Genomic DNA, 22,281 nt, shown 5'->3' with positions numbered 1-22,281 from the left:
CGGGCAAACACTCTGAGCAGGAGTCTCAAAGGTATTTTGAAGATAAACACAGGAGGCCCGCAAGTGTAAGTCTGGGAAAATAAATCTCCACTATTTTATCATTTAATTATTGTTTAATTAATTTTAATCTGTTTACAGTATCTCACCCCACAACACAAGGAAAATATGTCTCTATGAATATATTTGTCGATATGAAGTGTGTGTGTGTGTGAATATATATTAATATAATGTAATTAACTATTAAAGTCACAGTTTTAAATAAAACCTAGTTGTGTTTTTTTATAAAGGTTTTTTTTGCTATGTTAATGTAATATAATTTAATCCACTTTAATCTCTAGTAATGTAATACTCTAATTGGCTCCTCCCATTTCTCCCTCGCAGCCTATCAGATGACCCTCCTCCCGAATCCAAGCAGCAAAGGGCCTCCAGCACGAAGGGCAGGCTACAGCGAGAGCCCTTTAGCTCCAAGCCCCTAAGCCGAAGACCCCTTCCGCGGTCTGGATCCCCCTCTGACCCAATAACCTTTTCCCAGTCTGGATCCCCCTGTGACCCAGGACCCCTGCCCTGGTCTGGACCCCCCTATTCCCTGGGAGAGCCAGATGTCCTTGTGGAGATGTTTTACGAAGAGGATGAAGAAGGTGAGGGAGTTGGGTTTGATTTGGGGCATTGAGGCCCCCGTAAACCAGCCTTTGTGACTGCAAAAAAATGTCACCCTGAATTCAAATCCTTTCAGTGCCGTCACTGTGATCGGTACCTACAGTGCGAAAATAAATCATCTTAAGTACGACAATACATTTGATAAACATTGAACATCAGTCATTGTCATTGGTTCCTTTTTATTTATTTTTTATTTTGTAATGGCAAGGCTTAAAGGTTGAGGTTCCTTAGGAGGTGGAGAGAAGTCAGTCTGGGTAGGGAGGTCTGCAGGTGTGACCTGACCACATGGGTCACTGTAGTGAAAGATGGATAGATTCACCCGTCCTGACACTAGGGGTAGCTCTTTCCGCCTTGCTTGATGATGAGATGATGAGGAAAGTCGTGACTGGGATGAACGACATCTCAGACCCCATAGCGATGGTGTTGCTAGGCAATCAGTGAACAAGCTGCAGTTTTGGCTTTGACAGGCAGTAGACACAAGATTCAACATTCAAGAAGTTACTTGTCACATACATATCATACGGTCATACACATACTGTATGCAGTCAAATGTCATGACACCAGGTGATTACGCACAATAAGCTCTAAAAATACTAAAATGTGCGTAATCGAGGTGCTCACCCAGGCGGCGGCAAGGGACGGCGCCACAATCGCGATTCTGGGTTCTCTAATTATATAATAGTATTAATTGTCTGTGTTGTATGTAAATATACATTTAAATTCTCCTAAATGAAACTTAACTTACCTCCAGTACTTACCACACACAGTTTGTCTGCAATTTATTATGTCTGCCTTTACAAAGGCACCTTGGTGCCTTTTCAAATCTGTTACCTTGGAACTCTTCTATATGTATGTACCTTCAACAGTTTGATCACATCCACTAAAGTCAGGTAAACTAACTATTTTTCTCAGTACCTGACTCCAGCCCAGGTGATGCTATGATCGTATTTACAATGTTCCTCATCATTTTTCAGCTGATAATAAAGTGGTGATGTCATATTAGCTTTTATGTACAGTATATATGTATGTGCATTATACAAGTGTATTTTCTTACCAACATTTACATTTAGTCATTTAGCAGACGCTTTTATCCAAAGCGACTTACACCAGCAAGGTGCTCAGAATGACTCCTGTTTTAAATCGTTTTGTTTCTCTCTGCAGCATTGAGATTTTTATTAGATTTATAAATAACATGTGTTTTTTAAAATTATTTCCTCAGACTCCGATAGTGTGATTGACCTGGATGGTGTAAAAGGTGCGTGCAGGGACGCACTGAACATTACACCGGGAGCTCATTTAGTTTGATTATGCATAATCAAATTCTTAAAAGCAATTAATGGACAATTGATTGTTGGCAACCCTGGTGAAAACCTTATTTCAGCTTTGCTGCCCACTGGACCTGAGATGGCCAATGATCAATGGAGGCCCCAAGGAGGAAGGAGACCATTAGGCCCCCAGCCCAGCTTGCGGGGCAGAGGTAGGGGTGTAAAGAACCATGCATGATCGTATATGATTATTGGTTTGTTTTCATCTTGTTTTTCCACACCTGATATTTTCAGACACGTGCTGATAGGTCTAGTGCCGGGTCTAGGTCTGGATAGAATTTGCGCCAGCAGTGTGAAACTAACTTCAGCTCACGGGCTGGATTGGTCCAAATGAAGTTTCGTTTGGGCTGGATTACTTCACGTGCACACATGCCATTATTGTTAACGTTTTCCAAAGCCTGTTTTCAACCTGCTCTCACATCTCTGCAAAATCCGTAACTGCAAACTGCAATTTATCCAGCTGTATCTATTACAGGATTCCACAGTAATGGTTCCCCAGTTGCCCCAGGCAACCAGATTTTGGTCGTTCACTATATTGTGCCGTCTGGTTGACTTGTTGTCAACCAGCGTAGTGTACCTTGCCGTTAGGGGAGCCATGCTTAGGGAAGTGTCTGCTTCATGTGAATCTGCTGCGCGTATGACGCAGACACTTTCACTTTTGTAGCGTCAGACTAATACCGTTTTCACACCAAAATTAACGGGTTTACCCAGTTTTGGTTATTTAAACCTGCTAAAAATAGGTGATTGACGCCTTTCCCATTGCCAGGAGAAATGTTTTTGTTTGTTTGTTTGTTTTGTTTTGTTTATTTGGTGTGTCACGTTCAACGTCACGAACACACCGGGAAAGGGGCGTGTCATGGTTCCACTGTGATTGGGAACAAAACAGTAGAGGAGACAGCAACTTCAACAAACAACATAAAACTGTAAAACTTGGGGGGGGGGAGTATTTTGACTCGACACTACAGTAGAAGCAGCGTGGAGCTCCGGCAGCACGGGTACTCCATGCTGCTGTGCTGGTGCGCGCACCGGTCCTTAAGTGGTTGGGGGAGGGGACCGGCTTGGTTCCCCGCTGTGGTCCCCCGCGGTGCAATCCCCACACTCACAACATTTTCATGGTCCCCCATGCGGGGGGAAAAAAGTAAATAACTTCTGATTTTGGATTTTAAATGGGATATAAAACGATGGAATGATACACGGATATTATCGCACCAAAATGAGCGAGTCGATTACAAATTTTATTTTTTATTTTTTATTTTTTATGATGATGATGAATGTCGGAGCTGGAAAATTAACTAAATTACTTTTATTTCTATTATTAAAAAGAAAAGCAAAACAATGGTGGGTGTGATGGGCAAGTAATGTAATCCTTACTGTATATGCTCGAACACCATGTAACACCAGTAACCACGGCAACCCTACTTGCCGTCTGTTAAGAAATCAATCTATCGATTTATCTATTGATCTCACTCAATAATAAATATTCGGCCCCCATTTTGTCAGTCTTGGCAGCCAACAGCTGATGCAACAGTGATCAATATAGCCATTTAAAGACATGGGATTTAAACACTGGTCAGAACGGGACGATATACCGATCAGCCACATTAAAAGCAGTGACAGGTGAAATGAATAACATTGATCATCTGGTTCCAATGGCACCTGTCAAGGGCTGGGATACATTGAGCAGCAAGTGAACAGTCAGTTGTTGAAGTTGATGTGTTGGAATGTGTAGGCATTGATGTGTAGGCAGGTGGTGTTGTGGCTGATTGATGTACAGTATATACCAGAACTCGCTATTTGACAAGTACCATTCGAAGTGTCTGATCAATGAGCTACTACTATACACAATTGTGTATTTAAAAAGTGACTTAACAGAATCTAGCTCCCTGCTCTAGCTGTGGAAAACTGCGCTTTCCTGTGTGATATTTCTCCTTTCCTCCTCACCCCCCCCCTTCCCACCCAACCCAGTCCTCCAGTGGGTGGTGGTGACCCACGTTGTGAACCCCAACAACTTCTATGTCCGTTACCTGGCTGAGACAAAGGAGCACGCCACGTTGTCCCAGAGAATCAACCAGCTCTGTTCCACAGACAACAGTTTCTACACACCCAGTGACACACTGGGGATAGGTGTGTGTGTGTGTGTGTGTGTGTGTGTGTGTGTGTGTGTGTGTGTGTGTGTGTCCAACTGAACAAATGTGGTGGCTGTGCTTTGCTAATGAGTGAAATGTCTTCTCAACAGTGTGATTGTGACACTTTCTTCCTGGTTTGGATTAAAAGATGAAGCGCACAAAAGATTTTTAAAAATGTTATACTATAATGTAGCATGAAACGTTAAAATAAAATAACACGATTGCTGTTAGTACTACTGCTACTATTACTGATACTACTATTACTGATACTACTACTACTCATAATGATAATAAGAAAAGACCAGAAGCACCCGCTGATGTCCCTTCCCCACTGCCCCCCCAGGGTGCCAGGTGTTGATCAGGTTGGGGGATGGTTCTTGGGTCAGGGCCGTGGTGAGAGAGCTCTGGCAAGGGGTCTCTGTAAAGCCAGCGAGCTCCTGTTCTGTGGCCATGCTGGCCAGCCTGCGTACATTCCTGCTGGACTTCGGGAGAACTCACTTCCTTTCTCTGCCATGGTACAAACAAATAATACACACACGACCACACAACAAGACAAAATAAGCAGTTTGTCAAAATGTTAACAAATGCCTTTTTATTGCCGTCTGATCTCTAACTTGTTTTTCCTTTTTTTTTGACAATGACAATATATATAATATAATTACAATCCATTACAATATCTTAATTTAACGATTATCTCACTAATATTGATTTATCTCACAGCCCTACCTAAAATCTTTCAGTTTGATTTTTATAAATCTATGTATTTATACAAGAACTATTTTCTTTTTCCCCCAGTGAGGTGAGGAAAGGGGACTTGACGATGAGGATGGGCTATGTGAGGGAGCATGTGAGGAAGGTGGAGCTATCTGCGCTGAGACGCTGGGCACCGCTGGCTATAAGGTGTTCCCTCAAGGACCTTGTTCCTGCTGACCTGGTAAATACATATATAAAGATTTGGAAAATAAAAAAAATCTGAGCGTACATACTACACTGTATTTATATACCAAAAACATACATACCGGCAAACATGCATAAATACATAAATATATGCATATGATACAAACATGTGTAAGGCTTGGGTAGAATCACGATTAAATCGTCTATCGGCGATCGACTCTGTCCATGCAATTGACATTAATGACAGACGTTTGTTTTGTTTTATTATGGTTTTTAACTGCCAGAAAAAATCAGAGCATTGAAATGGTCTAAATGCAGTTTACTGTGTTCTTAAATTAGAGAGGGAGAGCGAGAGGGGGCGGAGGCTCTCTCCTCAGAGCTGAGTATCCACTGGTGATCAGGTCTGATCGGGTGAGAGGTTCATGAGCTGTTCCTCATCAATATTTCTTGCACAATGCGCTACCCCGATGTCCATTCACGCAAAAAAATAAAATAAATCCACGACTGATAAATAGGACTCCGTGTGGCCCATTGGGCAGGTGCTCGGGCACCCCCACCCCTGCACTTACCTGCCGTTCAATATGCAAATCTTGTGATTATAATATAGCAAAATATGATAACATCTCCTAGAGAAAGAATTTGATGTATTTTTTCTCCTTAGTTTCTGACTTGTATGGAAAATGAAAAACATAAACCTAACTCAGAGAACTGGAGCTGAGTATTTTTTGTTTCTCCTCCAGACAGCGGTGCGTGCTGGCTGCCATGTCAGTCTTTTTAGTTTAGATCTATTTATTTTAGTTTGTTTCCTACATGTATGAAACAACTATGTTTAAACACAACTGGGTTTAGGGACTGTCCCGCTCCGTACTGTTCCAAAAAAACCTGTTGATTTGGGACTTTTCGTCAAAACTGTATGTTTTAGTGTAAATACTTGTAAATAATAAATCCTGCACTCCTGGAACGGGGAGACCGCATTTGCCGCATAGAACCGTATATTGCCGATCGCTGCTGCCAGCAAATTTAGCACGATGGCCCAAGCCTAACATACATCCTTACATATGGCAAACATATACCTAATGCATTAGGGTAGGACATCTGACAGATTTTGTATTTTATACCGAAAAATGTTATGGTGGCAAAGTCTATTTTCTATTTTATTGATTCTTTTGCACTTCTGCAAATCAGCTCTTTTGGTGACATCCATGCTAACATAAGACTAGAAACAGGAATTTGCGTTGCTTCCCACAACAACCTGCTGTAGCCAACATCACACTCTTGATGTTCTCCGGCAATTGCAAAAAGTCGTTTTATGTAAAATGTGATATCAGCCTTATTCAAAACATCCAAAAAAAAATACACCGTCACATGTGAGTACAATGTGGCTTTTTGAAAAGGAGATTAAACGTATTTTTTAAACAATGGACTGCCTCACTGACCTGTATTCAAGCACAGTGAGAAGCCGCAGCAGAGTGGTAAGTTTTTTAATTGCAAACCGTTGAGCGAGGTTGTGCTATGAACATTTATAAATGATGAGAACCAACATTTTAATAAGCCCTAGGTTGTAAAGCGGTGAACCCATCCTTGACTCTGTATTTCCAGTATGAAAAACAAAGTAGCGGTGAGGAAAATATTGTTTTTGAGCCAGTATGAAAGTCGGGGACCCTGTGCAGCGGCCCTCTTCCCTGTGTTTGTTTGGAAGGCGCAGGGCTGGACAAAGGAGGCCCGCACGGTGTTCAGTGGCATTGTGAGCAGAGCGGTGGTGGAGATGCAGGTGCTCGGTCAGGACCGAAACACTCTGCAGGTGGATCTGAGGAAAGCTCCCATGGACAAAGCAAGCCAAGTTCCCATCTCCGTCCGAGAGTACCTGGTCTTGGTAGAAGTGGCGAGGTGTCTATACTCCTGCTTTTTCATTTGTTTGTATTTAAGTTGTGGAGTCTGTACGTGTGCAGGAATTAGTGTGGTATTCCACTGCCAACGTCTTGGTCAGTTTCAATTACATTTACTCAAAGGTTTGAATGGGGAGATTTTCACTCTACTTCCCCTGCTGTTCTTTCTACCTCTCTCTGTCTCATTATGTCTCTCTCTACTTCTCTCATCCAGGTTTAACTCCCCCGCGACGTACAACCGGAAGCCTCCCATCTTCTACCCGGCTGTCTTCCCTCCAAGCAACACTGTGCACAATGCAGTGGTCACACACGTCAACAGCCCATCAGACTTCTATATACAACTGGTAACACACGCACACACGGGACAAAACACAATGGAAAACTATCAAATCATGACTTTGGCTTTTAGTCTCTATATATGAAGTTAACAATAAGCCAAGAACACCTACGTGTGGTTTTCTCCACCCAAATGTCTCTGTATACAATGCAGTTGAAAAATGTATTTACAGATATGTCAAGATAACTTACAGTAAAATCTCGCTCTCGCTCTCGCTCTCTCTCGCTCTCCCTCTCGCTCCTGTGCAGGTTGACAACATGGAGTTCCTGCTGCTGACAGAGAAGCTGCAGCTCTGTTACAGTTTTTTGGAGAAGGCATCCCGCAGCCTCCAGCTTCACTGCCCTGTCTTAGAGCAAGCCTGCGTGGCGCGCTACGACGACCAGTGCTGGTACAGAGCCCAGATCACTGGTCAGTGTGTGGCCGCACTTTCATTTCATATTTAAACGTGTGTGTGTGTGTGTGTGTGTGTGTGTGTGTGTGTGTGTGTGTGTGTGTGTGTGTGTGTGTGTGTGTGTGTGTGTGTGTGTGTGTGTGTGTGTGTGTGTGTGTGTGTGTGTGTGTGTGTGTGTGTGAATAGTTGGTTTCTGATCTGAATGGGCTGGTTATGAATGTGATTATAACAAACTTGGGTGTAAATATAAACTACAAAAATGTTAATTAGTCTTAACTAGAACTCAAACGTGTGTGTGTGTGTGTGTGTGTGTGTACAGGTCTCCTTGGCAATAGCCAGGTGGAGGTGCAGTACATTGACTTGGGAAGCAGAAAGTCTGTTTCTGTCAGCGACCTGAGAAAGATCAAGGATGAATTCTTTGCTCTCCCTGCTATGGTGACTCTCCTGTCTGTCTGACCGTCTCACTGATTGACTGTCTGACTGCATAGTGCAGGTTTAATATAACCGATATACTGGTGTTGTCTAATTTCATCACAAAATACACAATACCACTTACAATTGAGGTTTTCTTGAACTGCATGCTACTTTATGCATGCATGCTACCGGTGGGACGGTAGCTCAGGAGGTAGAGCTGGTGGTCTAGTAATCTAAAGGTTGCTGGTTGGATCCCAGGCTCCTCCTGCTAGCATGCTGTAGTGTCCTTGAGCAAGACACTTAGACCCCTAATTGCTCCTGATGGCTGCGTCCGTCGCTGTTTGAATAATTGTAAGTGGCTTTGGATAAAAGCGTCTGATCGATGTAATGTAATTTATATTATATAAATCAGATTTCGTCAATGCATGATTTCATAGATTTTTAATATTGAATATATATATATATTTAATGAAAATATTTTTTCTACTTTATCTGTTATTTACCATATCTACTTATTCTACAGTCTGTCTTTAATCTGAAAGTTAGGATGTGCAGATAAATTGTGTTTTGGTGTAAAATGTCACTATCACAGATCCTGGTGTGACGCTCTCCCGTCTCATTCTTAAATACTATTTTTGTTGCACGATGCATATTGTTATTTTTTTATTTCATGAATTTATGTTTCATATATTTGTCTTCTCTCTGGTGCCCAGGCCATCCAGTGCTGTCTGTCTGATGCTCTTCCTCTGGACAGAGCGACCTGGAGCCAGGCCAGTACTGACAGATTCACCAGCATGGCTTTGCAGAAACTGGTAGTCATTGTGGCCATAGGTACTCTAGTGGTGTGTGTGAGCTTGAGTATTATAGTATACAGTATAATATGTATTATTAGGGTTCCAGCCCGTAGGAGCCCTAATTTTCCCAGATAATCGGGAAATATCAATATTCCCAATAATCGGGAATAACCCTAATAATCTGGAATTTTACCTAATCTGGAAAATTCTCAGAATTTTGAAATCTAAAGCTGTCTGGAACACAACATCAGCAGAACCTACGAGGACAGTTCACAACTTGTTTGAACCAGTGTGCCACAAACACCTCGTGTTTGAAGTTTCATCCAAATCGATCCACATAAGGAGCAGAAATTTACAAAAGACCAACCACATTTGATCGATATCACAGACGCGGTCTAATGCAATTCACGCCAAAATATGTCCAACCCAGCTAAAATAATCTAGGAACATGGTTCAGGTGCCATTTAAACCGCTATGTCACAAGAGTCTTGTGGTATAAATTTCATTCAAATCAGTCCACATGCGGAGCAGATATTTGTGAAAAATCAGTGAGACGCTTTATGACGTCATCATACTATTAACTATAAATGTACAGATTCCGATTGAGAATGTCCTTTCGGACTGTGTCCAGTGTGCGGTATAAACATGCTGGTTCGACGTTACCAACCATCGATTTACGTGTGTAAATGGGAGAGCGATTAAAGAACAATCAGTGATTTTCGGTGACGCCTGGTCTGGCACAGGAAGAAAGAGTCCCTCGGTCCGCTCCAAACATCCCCGCATGTAATCACAGAGCGCAGTGATGTTTATAAGATATGTTTTAGGGCTGCAGTAACAAGTTAGAATATAATTAGAATATTCAAATATTATATTTAGAATATTCAATAAATAATTCATCATAAATTTTAAATATGCATTGACTTACGTTAGTGAATCAATCCACATGTCATGAGCAATAAAGTTCAATATAACTTCATCCAGTTTGTTGCACAACGCACATTAGAGAGAAATCATCCGGTAACTGCAAAGTGTGGTCCGATTATTTTGAACTTTTGTCGGTACGGAGGGAAGCCATTCTCACTGGGTGATGAGCTGTTCTTTTTTTTTTTTTTGGTTTAACAGTTTCGTGTTGTTTTACACTTTCATGTGGTCATTTCGAGTCTTAACACTTGTATGTGTGATTGTGATCCTCTGTGTCTCCGTCCAGAGGCTTTTCCGCAGTCCCAACCACTTCCCGTGCGGGTGTTTGAGAGCAGTCTGGACGGACCGCAAGCCAACATGGCGCAGCTACTGGTGACGGAGGAGCTGGCGTCTGTCAACAACAGGTAAGAATCCTTCATCTTTGGCCTTCAGGCCTCCGCCTTTTCATTCTTCTCTTCAAGGTTCAGGCTTCCTCAGAAATTGAAGTGGGGCTGGGACACCTTGAAAATAGCCCCCTTGGTGCGGATGTGCTTGAAAAGTCCTTGAAAAAAACACAACCATTGAAAACCTGTAATATTCCCCGTTTTTGTTTTTCAATTTATAATAAAATAAAATAATGCTAGAAATGAAAAAAAAAATAGAGAATATAGAAAATGGATTTCTAAAATGAATACCTTTTATTGATGCTAAAAGATGACAATATTTCAATCAATAAAGACCACAATTATTATATTATCATATTTGTTTTGTGTGAAGTCCTTAAAAAAGTACTTGAAAGTCCTTTAATATCATCCAGAATGAAGCCTGTTTATACATGTAGGAGCTGCAGGGGTTATAGCTCTCTCTCTCTCTCTCTCTCTCTCTCTCTCTCTCTCTCTCTCTCTCTCTCTCTCTCTCTCTCTCTCTCTCTCTCTCTCTCTCTCTCTCTCTCTCTCTCTCTCTCTCTCTCTCTCTCTCTCTCTCTCTCTCTCTCTCTCTCTCTCTCTCTCTCTCTCTCTCTCTCTCTCTCTCTCTCTCTTCCCCCCCCACAGCAGCACTCCAGCTCCGCCGCCGCTCCCTGCTGAGGAGCCCGTCGTGTGGGACCCTCCGCTCGAGGACATACTGTCCACAGGGTCTCCACTGGGCTGCGTTGACGGGGGCCATAGGGCCCCCGCCGAGCAGCGCTTCGGGCCCCTGAATTTACTGATCCCCACCGGCCCCAGGGAGCTGCCGGTGCGGGTCACCCACATCAACTCCCCCGGGAGCTTCCACGTCCAGGTGACTCAGTACGACGCTCAGCTCCAGAGGTGAGCTGGGAGGACCCAAAGTTCAGGAGGACTTGCTGTTGGAACGCTGTTTATTGCAGCATTGCGGTGGAATTTTCCTTTAATGTCGCTGCAGATACACCAGGGGTTCTCAAATTCTTTATTTATTTATTTTTGCCCAACACACCACTTTCACGGTTTCTTTTTTGTGTGTGTGTGTGTGTGTGTCCAGGCTGTGTGAGCGTTTACAGCGGGACTACAGTCTCTCCGAGCCCCAGGAGGTGGAGTGGGAGGCCGACATGTTCTGCGCTGCCTTGATCAACGGAGTCTGGGAGAGGGGACGAATCAGCAACGCGGTTACTTCCTGTGACAGCGCTGAGGTCTGGCCCATTTTGTTACGTGTGAATAGTTGATCGTTAGACAGGATAACTAACTGACGGGGTGACTTGGCTGCTGATTAGTCGGGAGATGCACAGATACCTTAAAAGTATCTGGTTCTAATTGTGTTCTCTTGTTGCTATACTTGCTCAGAAACCTGAAATTCCAGCGCAGTGTTGTTTTGAGTTCTCATTTCATGCCTTATCTTTGGAACTCGAGTGGCAGTTATTTTGTTTAGACAAGGCTGTGGGGGGAAAAAAATTCACCGTTGGAAATCTGTTCGTTTCTGTGAGTCCCGTGTGTTCGTAAGTACTAAACTGCTATCGGTGCGTCGAGCTATCAGTGTTTTGGAAAACTTATCGGTATTTTCCCTCCTCGGCTCCAGTTGTTCGTTGTCTCAGTTTAAAGGAAGCATCTCAAAGTGAAAACGGCTAGCTAGCGTAGCCTGTGTTTTGAGTGAGCTGCCTTGCCATCGTAGGCAGCACTGAAGACACATCGCACCTCGGAGCCGCGTCGCGCTCGCAAACCATGCTTCCTTCATAGGTTCTTCTCTGCGGATGTTTCTGTCAGAAATTGACGTCCCGTTTTGGGGTCGTAGTTCAGCCTCGTTCCGACATGTAACCGGTTGTTGAGTTAGTATTTGAATGTTCATGTTAAAAAGTTTTTTTTTTTTACAGCTTTCAAGTTACAGGATAACTAAGATCACATTGCTGGCAATTCCAGCATGCACCGCGCAGTCACAGTACTTATCCAATAACGTTGATACTTCCTGTTGGTGTGTCTTCAGTACGGTACAGCTGACTTCCTCCCTCAGACTGTTTTCAGAATAAAGCTGACGTTGATGATGTCTCCCTCTGGTGGATGTTATAGGTTTTGCGCTGTGACTATGGCAACAAGGTGAAAGTGGATGTCTGCAACTTGAGACACCTGGAGTCGGCACTAGTTGGCTCTCTGGCGCTGGAGTGTTCCCTCAATGGCATCAGGTCTCACACACACACACACACACACACACACACACACACACACACACACACACACACACACACACACACACACACACACACACACACACACACACACACACACACACACAAGCTGCACATTGATTTTTCCATGAGTTACTCTCAAACAAGGGAGGTTGGAACAGGAAGTTGGCGCAGAACAGAAGAAAACGAACGTGAGGAAAACACATGCAGAGAAAATGTCTCGGAGCCAGATTCAGACAAGCGGTCTCGCTATGTATCGTTTCAGCGAGCTCGATCACTTCCTGTCTGCCCAAAGGGAACAAAAACAACAGGAAAATTAAATTACGGATCCTTGAATTCCATCCTAATCCTGATGTTATGTAGCTGAAATTGTAATGGTGAATTTAGCTTTGTGTGTGTTTTGTGCAAATGCGGAAAGACCGGTTGTGCCGTTCTGTTTGTCCTCCAGACCAACGGGGGGCAGCGCTTCCTGGACCGCCACAGCCTGCGACTTCCTCACCGACAACCTGTCTGGAGCGCAGGCGACCATAAGCATCAAGGTCTAACCCCTCGACGAACAGGGGTGTCAGCCATTTCGTGTGAAACAAACTGCTTGATTGTTTCCTCTCTTCTCCGCTTGTAGGAGCTGAACGATGAAGGTCCAGCATCGGTTTCTCTGCTCTGCTTTACGCTGTCGGGACAGGAAGTCAGTCTGGCCGACGTCCTGGTCAGCGAGGGCCTCGCCCTCAAGGAGCGGACAAGGGGGTCTGGTTGTTTGGTCGCCTTTAAAAAATAATCATCTCACTTGGAAACTTAAGCTGCTTTCACACATGCACCGGACATTGTCCAGACATTTTCTGGAGTTGCCCTTTCACACGTAGCACAAAAACTGAGATTGTCCACGTCAGACTCGTTTACACCACCTGGAAATAATGCGTTGGGTTTAGGCGAGGGGCGGAGCCTGGGTAGAGCCTGCAGGAGGCGGGACGTGACACCCAAGATGGCGGACGAGGCTACAGACTTAGCAGCAGCTTGGCCTTGTTTTGTGTTGTTACTCCATGAATTTGGACGTATCCACAACATAAAGGAAAGGGTGAAGGGAATAATGAAGAAAGGAGTAGGAAGCAGCTACGCTCCCTGCACGAAGAGCCACGCCAAGGTTGCTTGACAGCGACTCCATCAGCACGCGACACCACCTAACCACCTGCTCTGTTCACACATACCGCTCAATCTGACATCACACATGCTTGGTACCCGGGGGCTGGGCGGGCAAAGTCCGGGTGAAATGATTCTGACGTGTGCGTTCGCGCGTACAGCTCATCTGGGTGATGTCTGGATTATTTCAGGGTTGCAGTGCATGTGTGAAAGCAGCTTGAGGTGACCTGCGAGATGTTGTCACTTTTCTGTCTCGACGTTCTCCAGCTGATCAGTCCATGTTCATGTTGCCTTCACACTGAGCTGTGATCAGGGCGTTTGTCTCATCACAGCTTGTCATTCCAGAGTCGCACCCAGGCCCTCGAGAGCCGTGCAGGAGGCTGCTCCAGGACCTGGAATAGACTCGCACATCCAAACCTGCCTTGCACCTGCTGCTGCTGCTGCTGCTGCTGCTCTGCCTCCATTGACTCCACCAGTGTCTCCTCCTTCGCCCCCTCTGACCCCACCCCCACTATCCAAGAATTTCCCTCACCCCACCTTCCTTGGCTCCTCTGACCCCACCCTCTCTGACCTCACCCACTCTGGCCCCTCCTACCCCACTCTGTCTGACCCCACCATCTGTAGCTCCTCTGACACCACCCCCTGTGACCCGACCTTGTCGGACCCCACCCCCTGTTGCCCCTCTGACCCCACCTTCTGTAGCCCCTCTGATCCCACCCCCAGTTCCTCCCCTGACCCCACCCCCTGTGACCCCACCCTCTGTAGCCCCTCTGACCCCACCCCCTGTGACCCCACCCTCTGTAGCCCCTCTGACCCCACCCCCTGTGATCCCACATTGTCGGACCCCACCCCCTGTGACCCGACTTTGTCGGACCCCACCCTCTGTTGCCCCTCTGACCCTACCCCCTGTGACCCCACCCTGTCGGACCCCACCCTCTGTTGCCCCTCTGATCCCACCCCCTGTTGCCCCTCTGATCCCACCCCCTGTTGCCCCTCTGACCCCACCCCCTGTTGCCCGTCTGACCCCACCCTGTCGGACCCCACCCTCTGTAGCCCCTCTGATCCAACCCCCTGTTCCTCCCCTGACCCCACCCCCAGTGACCCCACCCTGTCTGACCCCACCCTCTGTAGCCCCTCTGATCCCACCCCCTGTTCCTCCCCTGACCCCACCCTGTCTGACCCCACCCTTCTGTGCCCCTCCGTCACCATGGCTCCAATACCTGCCCATCGCACCCATGCGTCGGCTGAGAAGGTGAGACCCTGCACCACTCAAATGCACATTTCAACCAAATACTGAAAGTCAATCGATTGGTCGGGATGGGTGGAGCAGATCGAGGTACTTAAGGTGGAGGGAAGACATTGGCCTCACTGACGCGCTGCTTTCCCTCCGATCTTTGTGTTCCCTGAGTTGTTTTGTCCCACAAAGATGAAGCCTTTCCCTGTCGTCTGTAAAAGGTGCTATGTTAACTGAAGCGGCGGCAGCAGCGGCTCGCCAGCAGTGTTTACAAAACCAAATACCCAAGCTGTTAGAGTGTGTGTGTGTGTGTGTGTGTGTGTGTGTGTGTGTGTGTGTGTGTGTGTGTGTGTGTGTGTGTGTGTGTGTGTGTGTGTGTGTGTGTGTGTGTGTGTGTGTGTGTGTGTGTGTGTGTGTCAGGTGAGGACTGAGCCGTACCGGGACCCAGAGCTTCCAGAACTTGGTCGCATCCATGCGATGGTCTCTGCCGTGAGAGAAGACGGTGTGATTTACATCAGAACGCAGCAAGCAGGTCCTGCGACGCGCCCCCTTTTGTCTTCTAACTCATGTCTTCATTGTTCGCACGGAGCGTTGAATTGACCTCAAAGTCGGGTTCTTACCAGGTCCTTGAGGCGCTTGAATTTTGTCCTCGGAAATGTAAATACCGGAATACCTTGAAAAGACCCCCCTTTTATGCTGAAGTGCTTGAAAGGTCCTTTCGCAAACACGGTCATTGAAAACCTGTGATATTCCCCCTGGTTTTGTTATGCAAATTGTAATGTAGTTTTCTCCAGCATGGTTGGAAATACACTTTAAATCGTAGATGACAACAAGAGTTGAAATATATTTACTAATATAAATACCAAGATTATATTATATTATAGTTATGAAAGATCACATTGGGAAAAAAAAAACTACGGGGAGGTCCTTGAATTTCATTGCGTAGTGCCAGGATGAACCCTGACAAAGTGGTAGGAGGAAGATGTTGAGGTTAGGGTTTGGCTCGTGACCTTTTGTCCTTGTGGACGTGAGCAGAGGTTCAGCTGGAGCTCCTGAAGGAGAGGATCCAGCGCACCATTAAGACGCTGCCCAAACAGCGGCCCTACACCTGGAAGTGTGTCGTGGGCTGCGCACTCATGGGCCCCGACATGCTGTGGTATCGAGGGGAGGTTCTGAACGCGCTGGAAGGACAGCTCAAGGTCAGCACGCGCACAATACTGGTCTTCAGCAAGTTCCTACCTGCACCAAATAGTTTGTATTCATGTGTGTGTGTGTGTGTGTCAGTTGCGCTACGTGGATTCTGGCTTTGTGGAGAACATTCCGGTGGTGCACGTCTATCCCATGCTGCTGTGTGAGGAAGTTCCTCGGCTGTGCTTCCCCTGCGTCCTGCACCGAGTCACACCCGTGAGACTCCATGAATATATCATATGTATATTTATATAATATTATATTGTCACTGTCCTGTGAATTGAAGTGGGAGTGTGTGAGGGTGAGGGCACCAGCTCTCTCTCTCTCTCACCACAAGGTGTTGTCTCCCACAATGTATTATACTCGTTTTGTGTGAGGTCCTTGAAAAAGTACTTGAAAGGCCTTTTGATTGAATCCAGGATGAACCCTGTTTGTAGGAGCTGCTTTATATCTCCCCTCTCGCTCGCTCTCCCTCTAGGTGGGGAAGAGGTGGCAGAGAGATGCCGTCGCTCTGCTCAAAGAGCTCCTCCTCGGCCGCTCTGTGGACGTAGAGGTCATGGTGAGGTCGCCTGTGTGGTGGTGGTGGTGGTGGAGTCAATGTTGCTTGGGCGTCGCGAAATTCCAACCCATCGGCCACCTCCCTGCGGCTTCCCCTGGTGTGTGTTTTTAGGAGCTGCCCGCGGACCCCCAGGGGGCCCCGGCGGTCCGGGTCTTTGTGGATGGACTGAACCTCAGCGCCATCCTGTATCACCACCAGCACACCTCCACCCCGGAGGTGCGTCTACCTGCTTGTCGCCGCCGGTTTCTGTTTGTTCTCAGGTCGACCCCCCCCAGGGGGTGGTGAGTGGTGGGTGGGCTTAGCGAGCGGCCGCTCCCTCCACCCGAGTGAAAGCTGTAATGTCCGACTTAGTGCTTCCTTTAAGGAGCCTTTTCAAATCCCCAACTTATTTCACTTCCTCTTTTCTCCAGTCAGAAAGCAGAGGTGCCTGTTGATTTTACGTTCACACATTAGCACCATGGCAACAGTGATGAACCAGTGGTAGACAGCTTTTCGGCGCTGGAGAGGGAACTGAACAAAGTCGCCCGTAGAATTCAAGCTCAGGGGTGGAGGACTTTTCCATATTGATCGCTGACTTACCGAGTAGACGTCTCCGTCACAAAGCAGCCCATTGAATAAGCCACCGCCGCAGCAGACTCACCTTTAATGTCCGTCCTAAATGCTCCGCTCGCTGACGGTGTACATTCTCCCAACATGAAGAAAGAAATAAAAAAGAACAGAACCAGTTAAACACTAAAAATGCAATTCCCTTTTGGAGCACGTTCCATTCTGTGGCACGGTGGTGCAGTGCATTGCACTGCTGCCTCACAGCAAGAAGGTTCTGGGTTCGATTCCCGCCTGGGGCGCTGTTGGCACCGTGCTCCGGCAGGTTATCTCCCAAACAGGAGCCTTTCTGTGTGGAGTTTGCATGTTCTCCCCGTGCTCACATGGGGTTTCCTCCACCTCACGTCAGTAAAAACATGCACCATCATGGTCTGACCAGCGATGGACACTTATCACCTGGTCCCCGGGCGCGTCCACGTACGCTGCCCACTGCTCCTGGCTGTGGCCCCGGAGGAAGGACAAGCCAGGATGGTTCAATGCAGAGGAACCATTTCACCTGTCACCATCAAAGCATGTGCTTGTGAGCATGTGTGTGTGTGCAAGCATGTGTTGTAGTGTGGTGTGTTGCGTGATGAATAAAGACTGTTCCTGTTTCTTCTGCAAAACACTGAATGGAAATGTCCTCCAGATGAAATGGTTGTTCCTGTGTTCACCTTGTCAGGAAGGTGCGCGCAAGTACTTGGAAAGGAAAACTCCAAACGTAATATAAATGTCCTTTGTAACACACAAAGCACATCAGGTGGTGTTTTCATCGTGTCCTGGTCTCCGTGCAGGACACGCTGACGCTCCCCCGGCCCTTCCTGGACGTCTGGGACATGGACACGGAGGTTCGCTCTCCACGCACGTTTTTACAGTTATATATATGTGTGTGTGTGTGTATATATATATATATAAAATATGCAATGAATGTAGATCATGAAATGATAGAAATATGAAGTTAAGAGGAATAACTTGACAAAGGCTTTCCACAATTTATCAGATTTGTCCCAGTAATCAAGGTTTCGTGCTCACATGGCTTCATGTTTTTGTTAAAACTCATAAGTCATTATTTTTTGTAATATTAATAATTAGATTCAAATGACATGATCCATGTTCACATTTCCCCCTCCGTACAGTTTGTCACGCTCTTGTTCCGCCTCCAGGGTCTGGGGGGCCCCCAGGAGCCGGTGCTGGGGCCCTTCTCGCACGCGAGGCTGCCGCGGGAAGCCAAGTTCGAGGTCAAGGTCAAACACCTCTGCACCCCCAACACGGTACGTCTGTCTGCCATGGAAACTACCTCCAGCTGCGCCGAGCAGGTGATGAGGACGCAGGCACAACAGACTCACAAAATCAACAATATTGTTTGGTTCTGACTTCGTAGCTGCATCTTAGTGGCTTGAGACGAGGCCGCCCGGCAAAAAAAAATAGATTGAGCACCGCTCTCGTGGCGGCCTGCGAACGTTGTTTTTTGCCGGGAGGGAAAAACTCACGAGCTGTAGTCAACCACCACCAGCACCAACACCACCCACCACCAGCAACAACACTGCCCAGCACCCGCAGGTGGCACATGTGAGCAGTGCAGACAGACAGCTGCGGCTCCCCGCTCAGCAGCACTGTCTCACCGTCTCACCAGGGACACAGACTGACTTAAAAAAAAACCTTCAATGATCTCAGCCTGATGACGTCATATGTGATCGACGTAATCTGATAAAACATGGAAGCAGCACTTCCTGGTTCAGAGTCAATGTCACGTCTCAAAAAGCTGCAAAAGCATTCGAAGGCAAATCCCAAACAGCCCTGAAAAGACGACGAGCGTGTCGGTCTGCGGCGCAGCCTTGAGCCATCGTCCCTATCGTGTACTTATACTATACTGCTGTATAATATAGAAGTAAACAATAGTATATGTGGAAGCAAACTGTACGTTCCCTCAAGACGTGGTCCATGAGATTAGTCTGCAAGCGTTGTCAAATAATCCACCTGTATCCACCTGTAGAGCCTCTCGCTCGCTCTCATGTAAATATATTGTTGTCAAAGTGACTAAAAACGGTTCTGAAAAATCTGGAGCATAAACAGATGACTGTTGTATACGTGGTGGAATATTTAAGCAGTTGTTTATGAACTTTTCAAACAACAGATGTCTGGTCAAACTTTAAAACAAATGTATTTGAGCCTCCTTCCTTCCTTCCTTTTAAATAAGAAATCACACTAAAGTGTTATTTCTTCATGGGGGGGGGGGCAAACGAGAGATATTTCATTGAGAAAATTTTGAAACCAAAACAGTGTAAAAACTAAAGTAAACACACAATGAGATGAGTAAAAAAAAAAAAGAAGTGAATTGCATTCTAATGATGTTGTATTTTATTATTCTGTGTAGTAAGAAAGTTTTTATAAATCCTAAGATGACTTTTCCAGATGGTCTGGAAAGTGTCGGCGTAGTACTGCGAGTACAGTCAAGAAGGTGCTTCACACAAAGTATTTGTTCAACCATTTTCACACGGAAATGAGCAGCTGTTTTCGACCCGGGTCAACCTGCTAAAAACAGGCGATGGAGGAAGGCAAAAGAGGCCGTGTCGTGGTTCCACTGTGACTGGGAACAAAACAGCAGAGGAGACGGAAACTTAAACAAACATGAAACTGTAAAACATGAGGGGGAGGAAAAAAGTATTAAGATCCGTTCGAAAGAATCAGATCCTTCATAACGACCACGGTGCACGGACACCACGGTAGAAGCAGCCAGAGCACGGTCGCTCCACGCTGTGCCCCCCACGGTGGGACCCCGCCCTCACATTTCAGGGTCCCACAGGCGGGAGAAAGTCAGTAACTTGAACTTGAACGTTGACTCTGACACACGCTCCTCACTCCTCTGGACTTTTATCTGTAAACATTGCACATAATGTTACTTTATGCTGAACATTTGCACATTCCTGCACAAACAGCTTGATTTAAAAAACATAAAAGCCTCATTTTTCTTATTGTTTTCCTGTTCTTTAAATTTATGTCTCATGTTTGCGCCGAACACCAAGACAAACTCCTGGTGCGTGTAGACTCACTAAAGACGACTCTGATTCTGGATTCTAAATGGTTTATAACACGATGGAAGATGCAGATGCAGTCTCATTCTGAAGCCATGTTCATGAAATTTAGTTTGTGAGGAACTGAACATAACACTGGAATCAAACTCTTACTGGAGCCAGATCCAATCATAGTTTTTCATTCACCACCATGTTTAAGGGAAGAAGGCGTCATATTGCATTTTAATTCAACAACTGAATGATTTAGAGATTTTAAGGCAAAGTTATATTTGTCTCCTTTTTAGTTTTTGATCCGAAAAATGATTCGTGAGTCTTGTGATGCGACAGAGCTTGACCTGGTTTTACCTGAACTGCATGTACAAAAAAAAGTTACAATTCAGAGGAATTTGAAGGCAGCATGAAAACAAGACGCTGTGATTGAGATCTGATCTGATCTGATCCCACTGCCGAAAATCAACCTGTCAACAGCCAGAAAAGGTGCAAATATGGTGGTATCAGGAAACAAACGTTGCAGTAATTTAAATATCATCAAAGGGTTTTTACAATAAACTAAACGATATAAAATATATTGAGGAAAGGATCAAATATCGTACTGAAATTGTACATTTTAGAATCACTATTCAATGGAAATGTATTTGTCCATGACAGGGTGGACGCGTTTTAGGGATGTGATGGTACTCGATACCCTACAGTGTGTGTGTGTGTGTGTGTGTGTGTGTGTGTGTGTGTGTGTGTGTGTGTGTGTGTGTGTGTGCGCGCGCGCGCGCCCGCGCCCTCCAGGTGTTCCTGTGTCCGTTGGAGGGCGGAGCTGAGGTGGAGGTGGACGGGGAGACCCTGGACGAGGCTCTGACCCGGATCACGGCCGACGTGGAGCGTCTGGCCCCTCTGTCCCACTTCCCTCGGGGTAAAGTCCCAGAGGCTCCGAGCCGGTGGTGCTCAGGCCACAATGAAAACACCCCAAAAAAAAGTGTTGAGGAGCTGAGTTTGTGGTGGATGACGCGCGGCTTCCCTCCGTGTCCCAGGGGGGGCGTGCCTCGCCAGGTACAGCGACGGGAACTACTACCGAGCCCGGCTGGCGGAGCTGGTCGGCCTGGACCCCGTCACCGCGCTGGTCCGACACGTGGACTTTGGCTCGGAGGACACTCCGCCCGTCAGCACGTGAGGCCCGGCTCAAAATGTCCATCCCATAACGTGACTTTTACCCCCCAGGCGAGGACGGCGTCGGGTTCCGCCGCAACAGCGGCCGGAGTCCAACCGCCCGACGGCGTCCTCCGCCTCTCCACCCAGTTTGCCGCTTTGAGCGCAGCTCCGGTTCCAGCTTCCAGTTCAGCTCCATCGCCGCTTCTCCATCACCCGAAGGAGCAGCGGCGGAGCTGAAGTTGTTCTGGGTGAAGTGTTCGGTTCTGCGAATCCCTCGGTTCAGAGCTGGAGGTGGCGGCTTCTCACCGGGTTCCAGCAAAGACCAGCAGGAGGTGGTGTTGATGGAGGTTGTAGCAGCTCAACGTTGTTGAAATCTTATTTGATTCAGCGACGCTGGAGCGGACGGCTCAGACCCCACGGCTCCTCCTCCGACGCCTCCAACACGTCCAGGTGCAGGTTTCAATCCCCCCCCTCCCCCCCCCTCCAGGCTGCGGCAGATGCCCCCGGAGCTGCTGCACTTCCCGGCCCGGGCCCTGAGGGTCCGGGTGGCCGGGTTCAGGGCCCCCAGCGCCGGCCCGGGGGGCGACGCCCTGCCCTACTGCCCCGAGTGGAGCGTCAGGGCGGCCATGTGCATGTTGGAGCTGCTGCACGGCCACGTGACGGCCTCTGTGGTGGTGAGACAACACGTCTGTCCTCCTGTGTAATCTATAGATATGGATATAGATCTATGTAGACATGAGAAGAGGGTTTGTTACCACGGAAACAAACTCACGTGAACTCTCCGTTTTTCCCGGTGCGACCGCTTGAGGCGTGGGAGCCGGAGCCCACGGTGCTGCTGTACGACGGGGAGGGCGCCGCCCTCCACCTGCCGCTGCTGGGCGCCGGCCTGGCCGAGGAGGACCACGCCCACCGGGCCCCGCCCACCGCAGGGTGCGTCCTTTTGGCCTCTGTCCCGTTGGACCTCTTCCTCTGGGAGGAGGCTCGTCTTCCCGCCGCTCATCTTCCTCTTCCTGGTTTCAGAGTGGAGCTGTGAACACGTGGAGCCGCTTCCTGTTT

At 47.0% G+C, this 22,281-nt stretch overlaps 1 protein-coding gene across 1 annotated transcript in view; it reads left to right on the top strand.

The window, feature by feature from the left end:
• The window catches only part of rnf17 (ring finger protein 17), a gene marked incomplete at both ends in the record, with an annotated part of 28,641 nt that extends 6,383 nt beyond the window's left edge, over positions 1-22,258 (top strand). The window contains 26 exons of the mRNA XM_080018949.1: positions 382-638; positions 3,948-4,106; positions 4,452-4,623; positions 4,904-5,042; positions 6,705-6,892; positions 7,106-7,235; positions 7,477-7,636; positions 7,939-8,054; positions 8,747-8,864; positions 10,035-10,152; positions 10,894-11,034; positions 11,225-11,372; positions 12,241-12,353; positions 12,805-12,895; positions 12,979-13,100; positions 13,836-14,742; positions 15,762-15,923; positions 16,009-16,128; positions 16,391-16,471; positions 16,583-16,687; positions 17,848-17,901; positions 18,217-18,324; positions 20,866-20,989; positions 21,108-21,243; positions 21,713-21,899; positions 22,034-22,258. Of these exons, the coding sequence (XP_079875075.1) occupies positions 382-638; positions 3,948-4,106; positions 4,452-4,623; positions 4,904-5,042; positions 6,705-6,892; positions 7,106-7,235; positions 7,477-7,636; positions 7,939-8,054; positions 8,747-8,864; positions 10,035-10,152; positions 10,894-11,034; positions 11,225-11,372; positions 12,241-12,353; positions 12,805-12,895; positions 12,979-13,100; positions 13,836-14,742; positions 15,762-15,923; positions 16,009-16,128; positions 16,391-16,471; positions 16,583-16,687; positions 17,848-17,901; positions 18,217-18,324; positions 20,866-20,989; positions 21,108-21,243; positions 21,713-21,899; positions 22,034-22,258 (4,381 nt within the window). The remainder of the gene's footprint in view (positions 1-381; positions 639-3,947; positions 4,107-4,451; positions 4,624-4,903; positions 5,043-6,704; positions 6,893-7,105; positions 7,236-7,476; positions 7,637-7,938; positions 8,055-8,746; positions 8,865-10,034; positions 10,153-10,893; positions 11,035-11,224; positions 11,373-12,240; positions 12,354-12,804; positions 12,896-12,978; positions 13,101-13,835; positions 14,743-15,761; positions 15,924-16,008; positions 16,129-16,390; positions 16,472-16,582; positions 16,688-17,847; positions 17,902-18,216; positions 18,325-20,865; positions 20,990-21,107; positions 21,244-21,712; positions 21,900-22,033) is intronic.
• Positions 22,259-22,281: the final 23 nt, after the last annotated feature.

This window comes from Zeus faber (assembly GCF_960531495.2).
Source record: "Zeus faber genome assembly, chromosome: 18".
NCBI lineage: Eukaryota > Metazoa > Chordata > Actinopteri > Zeiformes > Zeidae > Zeus > Zeus faber.
The sequence above is the reverse complement of the archived record's forward strand: the minus strand, read 5'-3'. Positions and strand labels throughout refer to the sequence as shown.